The sequence below is a fragment of the Dunckerocampus dactyliophorus genome, chromosome 9, assembly GCF_027744805.1.
Source record: "Dunckerocampus dactyliophorus isolate RoL2022-P2 chromosome 9, RoL_Ddac_1.1, whole genome shotgun sequence".
Classification (NCBI taxonomy): Eukaryota; Metazoa; Chordata; class Actinopteri; order Syngnathiformes; family Syngnathidae; genus Dunckerocampus; species Dunckerocampus dactyliophorus.
The window spans coordinates 17,602,822-17,618,600 of record NC_072827.1 but is presented as its reverse complement, the minus strand read 5'-3'; the positions used below and the strand labels follow the sequence as shown (position 1 = coordinate 17,618,600).

Here is a 15,779-nt window from a genome sequence, read left to right as displayed (position 1 = left end):
TCACTTTTGTTGCCAACGGTTTCTATTGGCTGTGTTTTGACTTATATTGAGAGCACAGCAAATTTACACTGACTACTTTACATTATATCAAAGTATAATTTCTTCAGTCTTCTCACATGAAAAATAGAATAGTGTATGAACGTACTCACACAGACCCTTGTCTATATGCTTGTCTGTATGCCTAGAGATGAGCCCCACTACCAGCTCATTAGCCATAGTTAACCTACTTGATTTGTTCCTCTGCTGACATAATACATGATTTCCTTTGTTAATTGAGGCTAGGCTTACAATAGAGAAGGTGCTGTAGAACTCAATTAAAGTTTTCCAATCATTTGTAGATTGGCTATTTGTTAACACGGTTTAATCACCACCAACAATTGATTTGTTATGCTGTGTATTTAAGTAATCACACTGAAGTACTTCCCACCTATCGGGGATGGATGGATTGCCAAAACTTAATTTCCCCTTCTTTTCTAGGCCGGAAAATGTCATCAAATTAATTGAAAGGGACTCGTGATATGGAGGTTATTGGTTCAATCCTGTGAGGGGTGAGATCAATTTGGAAAGAGGAAGTTAAAAACAGAACAATTATAATATAACAATAAAATGTATTTACAAAAACAAGTTATTCATTGATTCACATAAAGGTATTAATTGACTGGACCTGCATGGTTCCATGAAGCATGTACATGTTTTGAATTGTAATTTGAAATTTTGCCGCTGCATATTTAATAATGATGGTGCAAAGAATGCCTACATTTATTGTATTAATTAAAAACTGTATTTGTAGCCCATGGATGGCATTCATTATGTAGCACAATACTTTTTTTTTGTTGTTTTTTTTACTTCATATATCATACCTGCAGTTCATTCAGCATTTCATTTAAGAGTAAATGCAATACAGCCATCCCTCATTTATGGCAGTGACTTGGTACCAGACCCGACCACAATAAATGAATTTCCGGGAAGTAGGATTCTTATTTATAAATGAAATATTATTGTAGTTGGAGCATAGACAACCTGATTACGGCACTCTAAATACAGTTTCTAATATTATTAGAGCCCTCTTGACATGAAATAACACCCCTATAGTCACCTTTATACTTGTATTACATAATATAGTCAACATGAAAGACAGAAAATGAGCCATTTGAGACATAAATAAGACACATGCAGTGGGACTTACATTATCACTAAGTGCTTCCTGCGGTGCCTATTGTCTCATCGATGATTACTGACACTTTGTGACTAGTGCAGCATACTACATATCAACAACATGTATTTGAATGTGTCTTCTCAATGCCTTATATTTGTATTTTACTACATTTTGACATTTTTATGCTTGAAAATGCTTAATTTTGGCCAGAAATACATAAAATGTGCTGAAATATGTATTTTTTTAATACTAAAAATATTTTTTAATAATAATTTTAAAAAAAACAACGTTAATTTATTAATATATTTTGAATAACCGAGACAGTGATGCCGCAAAATCTGTGCAAAGGTTTTAGGCAGACCCAAATTTTAATGTTTTGATGACATTTTTCACAGCAATTCAACCTTGGTAGAGTGCTCTGTAGGTCTGTAGAAAAGAAACTGTGTAAGCCTACATCAGCTCTCACATGTATTGATTGATAAGAAATCAAAGGAACAACCTTAAAGTCGATGTGTCAAGAGATAAGGGTGAGGTTGCATGACTGGAAGATAGCTGAAATGAGCTGCTGTCTTGAATGAAAAGCAAGATCTGGTGGAGTTGAGATTATTCTGACAGGAAATGAGTGAAGCTGCTCCTCTGGAATGAGTAGAAACTGCCTTTTTGGACATCTTTTGGGACATTTATCCTTCCATTCATTATCTATATGCATTATTTACTGCATGTAAAACTATAATTGTAAAATTATAAAAACATGTTTTTTGTTAACAGTTTTGTCTTTCTGGAACTGATTGATTGGATTTGCATTATTTCTGATGGGGAAAAAATTATTTGTTCAGAGTGTGTTTTTTGAGTTTTGTCGGACCTTCTGGAACGGATTAATGATGCTAATCTAGGTTTCACTGTACCCCCAAAACGTTTGGCCACAAGTGTACGAACTCAACAGAGAGAGTGAGAGATGAGGATCTAACACAGGACCATCTGGCTGTGAGCCAGACATGCGAGCCACATGCACCACTGAGCCGTAATGTCAATGTCATGTCAAGCCACCCAAATGTAATTTGGCTTTAACATTATTTAGACATTTACTGTGGGGGAAATAATTCTTTGATCCACTGCTGATTTTGTAAGTTTACCCCCTTGGAAGACATGAATAGTCCATAATTGTAATGGTAGGTCTAAAGACAAAGAGACAGATTATCAACCAAAAAAAAAAAATCAAGAAAAAAGTTGATTTAATCATTTGTATTTTATTAAGTGAAGTTCCGTAAATATTTCATCATCGAACAAATCCTGACTTAAAAACTTGTTGTCTGTAAAGGTCAGCATAGATTTTGGGCTACTCATCTCTACAGATACTCTCTCAATCCAAAGGTTTAGGGCTGTTGCTTGACAACTCAAAATTTCAGTTTCCTCTATTTTCTATGGAATTACGGTCAAGAGACTGGCTAGGCCTCTGCAGAATCTTAATGTGCTTCTTTTTGAGGCACTCTTGTTGCTATGACGGCATGGTATGGTATGCTATGGAAGACATATCCACTGCCTTGTTTCAGTGTTTTGACTAAGGCCAGGAGGTTTTCATCCAACATTCTACAGTGCATGGCCCCATTTATCAATCCTTCAATGCAGTGAAGTCTTCCCGGAACCTTTGCAAAGAAACAGCCCGAAAGCAGAATGTTTCCACCTCACATGTCTGACAGTGGGGATGGTGTTCTTGGGATTGTATTCAACATTTCTCTTTTTCCAAACATGGTGAGTTGAGTTGATGCCAAAGAGTTAAATTTTGGTTTTATCCAGCACCATTTTCCCAACCCTTCTCTGCATCATTCAAGTGTTCACTGGTAACGAACCTGTATACAAGTATGTCCTTTTAAGGAAGGGGACCTTGCGGATACTGCAGGACTTCAGTCCGTTAGGTCGAAGTGTGTTACTGCTGTTTTTCTTGGTGATCGTGGTCCCAGCTCCCTTGAGGCCATAAGCAGGCTCCTCTCATGTAATTCTGGGATGATCCCTCACCTTTCTCAGAGTCATTCTTACCCAAAGAAGTGAGATTCAGATGGAGCTCTAGAGCTCCAGAGCGAGAGCAATTGACTGTTAGAATGTATTTATTTTTCTAGTCATTGCACCAAGAGTGGTTTCAGCCTCAAAAACCGTCTTGATGAAGCCACAGGATTTGTGAATTTGTATGCTTCAGGGGCACATAACTTGTCTGTGGCCGTCAGAATTCTTGCAATTTTATAGGGGGAAAAATACCTATTTCACTCAAAATGCAAATTAACGTAATTTACGGTGTATAAGCCATTACTTTTTCCTTAAACTTAAACATGAAATAATTATTTCTGTCATTGCATATCTCTGTCCAATGTCATTACGTCACGTTGTCAGTAAGACATGGATGTCAGTAAGACATTCGTTCCTTGGGACGACAAGAAATTGTAGATCTCGGGGAAACTCTTCCACTTTAGCTGTTCTAACAGCTGTTCAATCACAGATTTCGTTAGAATTATCATCGATGCAAGCAGTTCCACACAGTATTGATTGATTGGCTTTTGTGCTTGTGCATTGGTTAGCTGGATGTACTGGACAGACTGGGAAGAGGATGAGGTCAATGACAGTATTGGAAGGATAGAAAAAGCCTGGATGGATGGATCAAACCGCCATATTTTTGTCACCTCAAACATGCTATGGCCCAATGGCCTGACTCTGGACCACAGTTCAAGTACCATGTACTGGTGTGATGCCTACTATGATCACATCGAAAAGATTTACCTCAATGGGACCGGACGAAAGGTGAGTTTTACCTGTAATGTTGTGGAGAACAGCTCTATCGTATTCTATTATATTTCTACTATTCATGCTACCAAATTAGGTGTGTTAAGGTAGAATTTTTGTTGTTGTACAGTGACATCCTTGTTCTGTTGAAACATGAGCCGTACAGTTTTGCAATGCAAAACATTTTCATGTACCCTTCAGGCCTAGTGCGAATGTGGTGTGGCGTGCAAGACTACAAGAAAACTCTATACTGATTACATGTAGAAATGCTGTATAGATTTCTCCTGAGGAACTCATTGACCATATACAGTTTTAGAATTATTTTTATCCTCACCCCTTCTGAGATAATTATTTTTTTATTGCATAAGCGCTCAAATATTTTGATTACAGTGATGCTCTGCTTCCCATTGCAGGTGGTTTACAATGGAGAAGAGCTTAACCATCCATTTGGAATAACTCATTATCACAATTTTATCTTTTGGACTGAATACATGAATGCATCGGTGTTCCAGCTGGATTTGTCCACCGGGGACGTCAATGTGCTGAGGATTGAAAGACCACCATTATTTGGCCTCCGAGTTTATGATGCACAAAGTCAGCAAGGTTGGCTGCTTTCCCTTTTTATTCTCTCCGCATCCTGTGCCACTGAACCGTAGCAACCCACACTGTGAAAGTTGGACTACACATCGAACCACTCTCTGCTGCGTGTCCAGACATTAGGGATGCATGGGTCTTCTCCCAGTGTATTGGCGTATGAAGTTTATTACAAAATATCAAGGGTTAGATCAAAAATTGGCAAAGCAGTGGTGCTTGTAAGACAACCTCGAACAGAAACATCGCATGCACAGCAATGCACTTACAAGGTTACGCTCAGGGCCTGTTTGCCAAATACTGTATTCCCGGGTAGTATTAATTAATAATTTCATCTATTCAGTCTATTCCTTAACTGTACCGCAGTCACTTTAGTTTATGCTGCACCATGTTACTGAATGAGCTCAGAAAGTACAGTGTGGGAGGGATTCTGGCACCTTGCAGTGTTCAATGAAACCATGCAGGCTACTCTAAAGGGACTGTATGCACTGGGTTCACCGGCCGCTGAGAGGGCACCAACATTTGCACGTGATATATAGGTAGTTATACTTTTATGTAATATATTCTCACTACTATATTGACTACGTACTTACAGGTATTTGCAAGAATGCACCTTACAAATTGTACCAGTGAATGCATACATGCATACAGGAATCAAATTTGACATTGTAAGCCAAGACATATAATAGCAGTGACAGACACTTCGGAATCTCTCAAGCCTTGACTCTGTGAAGTTACAGTATATCGGGTGGCCAAGGCTTCCTCTCTCTCCTGCAAATGATGATGGATTCATGCTGTTAGAAAGCTGAAAAAAGCCGATAGGTAAGGTAACGGATATTGCTGGCAGTGGCGAATGGAACTGGTCCGCACAGCAAGCATTTCTTTTGTTCCGCTGTACAAAGCATTAGACGTTAGACATCAGACATTTTACCTTGGGACTACAAACACATGATGCTCCAGCTTTAAAACTGATATGAATAATGTTATATATGTTAACTGGTATTTTTCATTGAACAATTCAAATGCTTTGGGTTTCATGGAAGCTGTTCCTGTGTTGTATGCATAATGCAGATACCAGCTGCTGCATGCAGTCTGCTTCACACGAGGCAAAAACATATCTCCACTTTTGATGTCACTAATTATATTAATTGGGTGTCCAGTACTCTGAGAAGTAAGCTGAGTCTGACACATCTCTTACTTACCAAAGATAATTATGCCATTGGCTCAGGTATGGATTCTCTGTTGGTTCAGTGACATACATTGGAATTCTTATTTATGGTGATGTTTGTTTTCCCCTTTTCACACACAAATTAGATGAATTTAAAATGCTTATAAAAATATTTTTGTCATAATTTTGATCCCATGGCAGTTAACTAGCATGTTGTCAGGAGAGGAATATTTAAGAGTCATCAATACAATATTTCATTTTCACAGCTGAAAATGAGCTTAGCTGCCTGTTATTTGCAGTAGTCAAATCAACAAAACATCAACATGGTGCAGAACATAAGGTGGGCTTTAGAAAAGCTTTTAAATTAGTACAACAACTTATTTAGGTCTTTTTTTTTCAGGTGACAACGCATGCAGTTTGAATTATGGCGGCTGTGGTACCCTCTGCCTTGCCATCCCAAGAGGCAGAGTGTGTGCCTGCGCTGACAACCAGGTTCTAGAAAAGAACAATGTCACCTGTGCAGGTAGGAGGATATAATGAATCAGACAAAGCAAGAGGCTTAACATCATCTTTTCCTAGTGCACTGTAATCCCTCCATCCAATAGGGAGAAGATCAACTAATAGCTGCAACTCTTCCAATGCAAGTCTGTAATGAAAATATGAATAGAGAAGAGAAATATTCCCACTGGGTTTCCATAAATTACATTCAAATCCCAGTGGTTAAGAATGAGGTTATAACACGATGATAAGCGTGTTTTCATATAATTATAGCTATGGCAATAATGTCCATTAAACTAATTCCTCATAGAAATTATCCAGTTGATTTTGCTCCACCGTTGTTTCAACCAGAAGTCTCCAGCAGTGGCTCAGAACCTCAGCGATGTAACAGCGAGGAGTTTCAGTGCCGGAACCAACGCTGTATTCAGGCTGTGTGGAAGTGTGATGGAGACGATGACTGTCTGGATGGCAGCGACGAGGAGAGCCACATATGCTGTGAGCATTGTTAAATCAGTGTCTACGCCCACCTCCATGCACAGAATAATTTAGCAATTCGCAGTTGTAGAACTGCACTGCAACATGACATGCATCTATTATAATGACACTTAATATCACTACAAATCTTTAACAACAACATTATTGTACTTGTATAGATAATAGTTATTGTGTAGCTCTTGTATTGTATCTCCTAAGATGATGCGAGTGTACCCAATGTCGTGGCCAGTAAGTGGATTAAGCATGAGTTATGGCTGGGGTGTCCAAAGTGCAGCCTGGGAGCCATTTGTGACACACATTTGTGACACACAGCTGTTTTTTTTTATTGGTCTGAGGCTCATTCTAGAGGTGCATTTAAGCAAGAAAACTAATAAAAACAGCAAGAATGAAAAAAAAAAAACAGCAGTGATTTAATGAAAATAAAGTAAACATAAGAACACTAAAGTCATAATAATAAGAGGAAAAAAGTTGTAATCTTACGAGGAGAAAAGTCACAATTTTACGAGATATATATTAAAATATTAAATGACATTGTTGATTCAAATTTAAATTAAAACATATATTTTTTATTGTATTATTATGAGAAACAAACCAAACAAAGACAATTAGGTTGGGAAATACTTGTAGTTGCAAAGTGACTGGAATAAATTGAAAATATTACGAGAATAAAGTCATGATATTATGAGAAAAAATGAAATAAAAAATAAGCTGGAAGCTGATGAGACCAAAAAATCTAACAAACACATACACATACTGGAAGCAGTAAAGCAAAGACACCCTCTATTAAAAGATGACAATAGATTGTTGGGAAAACAATAATACAATGTCATGCAACAAATACGGGAATCTAAGTTGTAAGTGTTGGTCAGTGCTTCTGGCCTTGCTGACCCTGACCGCCCACCACCGTTCAAAACAGTCTTACAACACTTAGGCTATCCACACAGAAAGTGTTTTATCGTTTCAGCCTCTCATCCACACGGAAACGGTATTGTGGGCGACCTGAAACTGTATTTTTTTTAAACGGCTTCCAGAGTGGGAAAAACTAAAAACGCCGTCCGTTCCGTATGGACGAGCAGGCCGCTGTTTTTTTAAAACGATGACGTCACATGACCAGAAGTGATCTTTGACGACAAGCCAAGATGATACATGAGTATTTCGAGTGTCATGACTCACCGCAGTCGACATACTCACGGAATTTTCTTGTTTTATATTCCCAAAATGACGCACATGTAATTCCACTTTGTCGTAAGTCTAGACAAGCCTTGGAAAGCGTAAGATGACGGACTTATGCATCCTTTCTTCTTCTATAGTACGGTCTGTCACATGGTTCAGTCTGCATGTCTGGTACACGAGGTATGCCTTGTGTATGATGCAGTTCTCACTCAGTGATCCGTACCCGTCTGCAACTATTTATTAATCCGGGACAGTGCGGAAGCAAATTTTTTTCAACCCGCCAAAAAAAAAATAATCTCCGGAGCATTCCTGTGTTGACTCACTTGGTTAGTAGCTCACATCCCGTATGTGTGCTATATAGCTGCAATTTGTCACAAGCATGCCACAAATGATGTCTTTATGGAGGCTGCGAGAAAGCATAATACTGTACACACAATATTGATTTTGTTATTTCTGTCATCTCCGTTCCCATATTTCATAATGTGTCTTTGAGTCAGAAAATGTTCCGTAAAATTCACTTTTTGTGGGGCTTTGTCGTCTTCTTTTTTGCAGATAATCACTCATGTCCAACTGATCATTTCAAATGCAAAAACAACCGCTGTATTCCAAAAAGATGGCTTTGTGATGGTAAAAATGACTGTGGTGATAATGAGGATGAGGCAAACATCACATGTTCAGGTATGTTTGTCATTTTCATATTCAAGTATGTATAATGGATTGGACTTGAACGATTGGACAGACAACAACAACTCTGCTTCTTTAAGTTCTGAACTTACTCTAAATCTTTTCTATTTAATAATAATTCCCAGCTGATTTTTATAAGTTTACCCCTTTAAGAGATGAAAAATGTTTATGGTTGGGTTATTTTAACAGAACGACACTGAATAGAAAACACATATACAGTACATACCAAAAGTAGTTATGCATTTTAATTTTTCTTCATTTTATTGTATTTACACGTATTTATTACAATTACTGTTATTAAACACAGTTTAATCGCGTTAATACGTGGAATGTTCTTCTTCAAAATTCCTTTCCGGCACACAGCCTGACACAAATTCCGAGCTGGTAACCAACTTATTGTAAACGCCTTCCAGTATGGCGCAGTACGCCACTGCAAATTATTCCCAAAATAAAACAGGCTACATGCTTTCAAATGAATACTTACCTCAATTAAAGTTGATGTACTCCTCATTGGCTCTACGATGGGAATTCAGTTTTTCTATACAAACTAATGGCATAGTTACAACTGATTTACCACTAGGGCTGATATAATAATAGATGTGATAGATATGTTACACTGCAGAGTGGCAGCTGTATGTCAGAAATACTTATCATATATCACATTAGCCTCAGTGATGTCTCTGCGGCGCTTTTAATTGGAGGATCAATCAACATGCATTAATGAGAAGGTGATGAATGTTCCCTCATTAGATTGACACGTATATTCCACATCAACGCAAGATCACTGGCGGGTCTGGGCGCTTACCAGTGCTGTGGCGCATGTGGCTGTCAGCTCGTCAAGTGGCACATTTCCCAAGGCCCTCAGACCTTCTGAGCTGCACTGAGTGATCGAGTGATAAAGCGCAAGGCAGACATTGACACTGCAGTGATGTAGTGATCATTAGAGTTGTTCTGACCAACCCGCATTGACTTATGCAGTTTGGATTTTAATGAAGTGCAAGTCTTTCCTCTTTCACAGCCCAGTCCTGTCAGACTGACCAGTTCTCATGCCAGAATGGGCGATGTATACCCCAAGCTTGGCTGTGCGACAGGGAGGATGACTGTGGTGATGCATCTGATGAAGTATCATGTAGTAAGTCCCACATGTCTATTTATCTTCTTTTATTGAAGTCTCACTTAAATATGTTATGTGCTACATTATATCTGTCCTGTTCCCATGCGTGACGTAACAGTCAGTTTAAACTAATTTCCTCAAAGCTTCCTCCAATGAACAGTCAATGTGTTGTACTTGGCAGGAATATTTAATGAAGAAAAGGTAAAACTGCAATAAAACACTGGTAAATATAAAGTAAACTAACAAATGTCCAATACATCTAATACATACAACATAAAACTCTTCCTAAACTTCCATCCATCCATCCATTTTCTATGCCGCTTGTCCTCATTAGGGTGGGGGGGTATTCTGGAGCCTATACCAGCTGACTTTGGGCGAGCCAATCGCAGGGCTTAACTTTTTTAACTAAAATGCACTTACTGGCAATGCCACAGGAATGGAGCCGAATGAAGAGGGTGAGCAACACTGTGAACATGCACCAACATGTGTCTCTTTTAACAATGTGGCTGCCCTACAGCAGTGGTTCTCAATTATTTTCTGTCATGCTTCCACGGGGGGACAGAAATGTTTTGCCCCACCTCTTTACCTAAGTAACCCCTGAGTACACAATTGGTTTCTGGGATACAGGAATGTTGAAGATGAATGTGTCTATTTCCATATTCCAGGCTCCTCCAAGGCTTTGCTGAAACTGTTAGTTATCCACAGCAAGATCCAGCAGTTCAATATCCGTGTGACCTCAATGTAGAGGCAATCTTATGGAGCTTGATGTTATTAGATTCCAGCAGGTTCCGGGTTCTCCTTAGAACATCTACTGCTTCGGCCTCTATTGGGAAGAATACTAGAGCATCATTCACATAGTAAATGTCTTGATGAAATGATAAACATTGCTGCCAAAGATATTTTCTCCCTCTTGTGCTGCTCTCCTTAATCCATAGGTGGCTACTGCTGTTGACGGGCTTTTCCCAAAATCATAGACCACAGTCGATACCCTGCCACTTGCATTTCAGGGTTATTGCTTTTGAACCACAAAAAGCACAAGAGGTCCCTGTGTTCTTCCTGAACAAGGAAGCAATAAAACATTTGCTTGAGGTCAGCAGTTATGGCAAAAGGTCCCTTCCAGAACCTCAGGAGGACTCTGAGAATATTGTTGTTGCAGTTTGGCCCTGGAAGCAAGATTTCATTGAGTAGCACGCCCTCAAAATGAGCACTGGAGTAAAACACGCCTCAAATATTCCCGAGTTCTGCGGGTGATACATCGGAAAAATGGGAAGATACCACCTTTCCTCTTCCTCTTCTAATGGCTGGGCCATTTCAGCATGGTGGTTGTCTTTGATCCCTTGCATGAACTCCAGGAAGTCTTCTTTCATGCTAGGTTTCCTTTGGAAGTTGCGTTATTGTGATACACGTTGGTACGCCTGTTGTCCATTGTTCGGGAGCGGCTTCCTTGGGTTCCGAATTGGCAATGGTGCCACCCAGCTGCCACTCTGATCGGTAACAAAACCCTTTCTCATCAGCTGAAGGAAAGACAAGTTGTCAGCCCAAGTTGCAAGTTGATTATCTCTTTCGGACATCTGAAAAACTGTTCCACCAAGGTGGTCATCTTGCTGCACTGGGGTATGTGACCCTGGTAGGGAGCTGTTCTGCTTCAAAATTTGACTGAAGTCCTCTTTGACTTTGACTTGGTTATCACAAGGATGCAGATAGCTGTGTCGGCTGTTATCCAGGAAGCATGTTTTGAATGTGTTCACTTCCTGAGGAGTAGTGTGATCCACTCAGGCAGACGTCGCCAACAATGACAGATACAAGGTCATGCTTCTGAGCATTGCGTGGGTCATTATACTGCTGACACACTTTATGGACCTGAAAAATATAGGGGAGAGGAATATAGGGGAGGTATTTGTGTTGGTATGCTGCCTCTGGAGTTGGAATGTCTGCTCTGCAGTTGGGCAGTTGTCTGATGTGCTGTCTATAGCGCCTTGTCTTGGAGAATCTTGCACATAATGTGTAACTTGATGCCTTTGGTGTCTATCTTCACGTTCATTTTTGGGATTGTTTAATGGATATCGTTGCCAACATTCCCATTGGTTGCATTGCAGCTGTCAGTCTGGCAAAAATGACTCTGACGCCTGACGTGGGCTGGATTGTTGCTGACGACTGTGGCCTGGGTTAGACTCCTTTTGCCCTGAACGAGCTGTACTCTTCATGGTCCAATACATGTAGATCAGATGGCTGTTGTGTTTGTTGTGTTAGGCCAAACTGGTCATCTGGGGATTGTCTTGCAACCATGTGTGCCTTTTCACATATTCACTAACTCGTTCATGTGAACTCTATAAAGCCTTGTAAAAAAATTAGAATATTGTGTAAAAGTTAATTTCCTTCCCTAATATCATTCAAAAAATAAACCTTCATATATCCTAGATTTATTACACATCAACTGAATTGTTTCAAGCCTTTTATTTTTTTAAATATTGATGTTTATAACATTTAGCTCATGAAAACCAAAAATCCATGTGTCAAAAAAATTGAATATTTCATCAAAACAATAAAAAAAAATGGGATTTATAAAACAGAAATTTCGATCCACTGAAAATTATGTTTAATTACTGTATTCAATACTTGGTTGTGGCTCCTTTTGCTCGAATCACTGCTTTAATTCAGCCTGGCATGGAGGCAATAAGCCTGTGGCACTGTTGAGATGTTACGGAGGCCCAGGATGCTTCGTGAGCAGCCTTCAGCTCATCTCTGTTGTTGGGTCTGATGTTACTCATCTTCCTCTTCACAATACCCCACAGATTCTCCATGTGTTTCAGGTCAGGTGAATTTGCAGGCCAGTCCAGCACAGTAATACCGTTGTTAGTAAACAACTTACTAGTGGTTTTGGCACTGTGCTGCAGGTGCCAGGTCATGTTGGAATATGAAGTCAGCATCTCCAAAAGGTTTTTCAGCAGATGGAAGCATGCAGTGCTGCAAGGTCTCCTGATAGACAGCTGCATTGACTCTTCACTTGATAAAACAGAGTGGACCAACACCAGCAGATGACATGGCACCCCAAATCATCACAGGCTGAGGAAACTTCACACTGGACTTTAGGCAGCTTCTGTCCTGTGCCTCTCCAGTCTTCCTCCAGACCCTAGGACCTTGATTTCCAAATGAGAGACAACATTTGCTTTCATCAGAGAACAGGACCTTGGACCACTGGCCAACAGTCCAATTCTTTTTATCCAAAGCCGAGGTCAGATGTTTCTTTTCTTGTTTTGGGGTCAGGAGTGGCTTGACCCTGGGGATCCGGCTTCTGTAGCCCATTTCTAGGATACGTCTGTGGACTGTTTTCCTTGAGGTCCCCACTCCAGCCTCATTCCACTGCTTTGTGAGCTCAGTCTGCTTCACAATTTTCTTAAGCTTCCGGTCATCTCTATTGCTTGTGCAGCGTTTCCTCCCACATTTTGATCTTCCAACAAGCTTTCTTCTTATGTGCTCTGAAACGGCACTTTGTGAACAGCCAACTCTTTCTGAAATTTCTTTTTGTTTCTTGCCCTTCTGATGGAGGATGTCAATAGCGGTCTTCTGCTTATCAGTCCGGTCAGAAGCCTTCCCCATGGTTGTGGTTTTGTGATCTGAACCAGGCTGACAAGTTTTTATAGGCTCAGGGAACCTTAACAGGTGTTTTGAGTTGATAAGCTGATTTTTAAATTAGCAAACTGAGTACTTTGAGACTGAGTAACTGAGTACTCTGAGAATATTCTAATATTATTTGGGTTTTCTTGAGCTGTATGCCATAAAAATCTAAATTAAGACAAAAAAAGGCTTTGAATAGTTCACCGCATGCACAATCAACCTAGAATATATGAAGGTTTCAAAATTGGAATTATATTACGAAAGAAAATGAACTTCTACACAATATTCACTAATACGCTACATTATACACACATTTTTGACTTGGCTCTTCTGGTAAGCACTCGACGCCTGCTGAGCTTCTTCTTGAGCTTGTCTCAGCAGCCTCCACACCATGGCTTTGGCCATAGCCGCCTCTGCGTTTTTTTCCTTGCAGACTAGTCTCCTCTATTTTAATTTCTATTTCCTTTTTGCGGAAGCTTGCTCAAGCCCTTGCTGCCTCCGCCTTTGCGTGAGCCTTTGCTGCTGGCACAATGACAGTTATTGATGTGAGCACAAGGTTTGATAAGAACTGGATGAAGAGTGTGATTCGGACACATGCGACATTGTATCAAGAGTGTCCAGATTAGCTTGCACCTTTGAAATTCCCTCTTTCGCTCTTTAAGCTTCTTGCTAGGAATCTTTCATCTGCTCCATCTTCCGCTGAGAGGTTACCATTTTACTATACCATTCCCAGTCAGTTCGAACTCATTTTCTCAAAGCTTCCTCCAATGAACAGGCGACGTGTTGTACTTGGCAGGAATATTTAATGAAGAAAAGGTAAAATTGCAATAAAACAAATACACTGGTAAGTAAACTAACAAATGCATATCTAATGCAGTTACAATTAAGAACAACATAAAACTCTTCCTAAAGTTATTAAACTAAAATGCACTTACTGGCAATGCAACAGAAATAGAGCTGAATGAAAAGGGTAAGCAATGTGATGTGAACTTACACCTTAGTGTCTCTTTTAACACTATGGCTGCCCTACAGAAAGTTAGCGTTTCTGGGTAACAGGATGTGGCAAAAATAAAAGTTTCATAATAAAACCCACACAACAGAATCCCTCATTTGTTACAACACAATATGTGTGGGGTTCTGTATAAGCAGATGTACAGTAGTACTGTAAAAAACATAATAACCTAATTACGAGGGGAGTCAGGAGATATTGTGAGATTAAAACCTGATGATGTTTCTCGTTTAGGAGAAAAGCTGTCTTGCGGGAACAGGGCAGCGAGAAATCTGACTGGGTGCTATGGCATCACTATTATGAATGATAATACACATAATATGGAAGTGGCAGTGCGCGAGGCAGGATTGGAACCGCACATAAAGTTATTTAAGATTTTGTCAGATCAAAACATGGTTGTTGCATAAGGCTTATATCAAAACGTGTGATACTCGCATCTATTTCGGAAATTCACTCCTTTCTGATGCACCTGCATTGTTTTTTTTAACTCAGTTAATTTAAAAAGTCTGTTTGTCCAGTTCTATGTTTTGTCACTGTTGTTTTCTTAAAAGTAACGTTAAAATATCATCTCGTCTCATTCTCATTAACCCAATAGTTTATTGTCTCGTCTTGTGAGTGTCTCGTCACACCTCTACTTATTGCTGTGAAAGGTGACATGTGAAGCCTTCATTTTTGTTGCGCTTTTATCTGTTGCCATGGTCAGTCAACGGTAATGAACTGGTCTTTCAGTGTACCAACTCCCTCTTCTTTGTATTACTTTATGAGGCAAAGCTGTTTTGTTGATTTTCCCAGCCATTTTACCAAAAGTCATCATCACAAGACAGAAAAGCTGTCTGTCAAGAGACAGTGGCGAATTGTCCATCGATTTCCGATGCCGCTTGTCCTCATAAGGGTCACGGGTAACTACTATCTCAGCTGACTTTGGGTGCACACAAACAAACAAACCTTCATACTTGTACACACCTACGGACAGTAATAAGGTCTTATCTAACGTGCATGTCTTTAGAATGTGGGAGGAAGCAGGAGTACCAAGAGAAAGCATGGGGAGAACATCTAAACTCCACATTCCAATAGATATTTGAACTGGGATGTACCATATTTTTTGTACTATAAGTCCCACTTTTTTCATAGATTGACTTATCCTGCAGCTGATATTCAGGTCCGAATTATATGTTAAAATATGTCTATATCATTTTACATGTTTTTAAATGTTAATTCATACTGACTGACATGAACCAAGGAGTGACAGTCCGTCGACAGCTGCGATAGGGCGCTCTAGGCTTGTGACTTCTGACAACTATATGCTGCTCGTGTACCCCGGAAAAAATGAACTGAAACATTAACTTAAAGAAAATTGAGAAAGACTGAACACAAACAAAATGCTGGTGGAGTTGTTCAGAAGCAACACAGAGGATGAAGAATTCAATGGATTCAATAATGTGGAATGAGATCGGGAGCTTGGCGGACTTGCTTACTGGTGTCTTGCTTGTTGGACTCGCTGGTTTGT

The 15,779-nt window shown here is 39.7% G+C and overlaps 1 protein-coding gene across 12 annotated transcripts in view; it reads left to right on the top strand.

Moving 5' to 3' along the window:
* lrp1bb (low density lipoprotein receptor-related protein 1Bb) overlaps nucleotides 1-15,779 on the top strand; it is a 339,637-nt gene that overhangs the window by 166,677 nt on the left and 157,181 nt on the right. For all 12 annotated transcript variants that reach the window (XM_054788302.1, XM_054788296.1, XM_054788300.1 and 9 more), the window contains 6 exons: nucleotides 3,724-3,943; nucleotides 4,339-4,528; nucleotides 6,085-6,207; nucleotides 6,534-6,677; nucleotides 8,403-8,528; nucleotides 9,553-9,666. In XM_054788302.1, coding sequence (XP_054644277.1) covers nucleotides 3,724-3,943; nucleotides 4,339-4,528; nucleotides 6,085-6,207; nucleotides 6,534-6,677; nucleotides 8,403-8,528; nucleotides 9,553-9,666 — 917 coding nt within the window. The remainder of the gene's footprint in view (nucleotides 1-3,723; nucleotides 3,944-4,338; nucleotides 4,529-6,084; nucleotides 6,208-6,533; nucleotides 6,678-8,402; nucleotides 8,529-9,552; nucleotides 9,667-15,779) is intronic.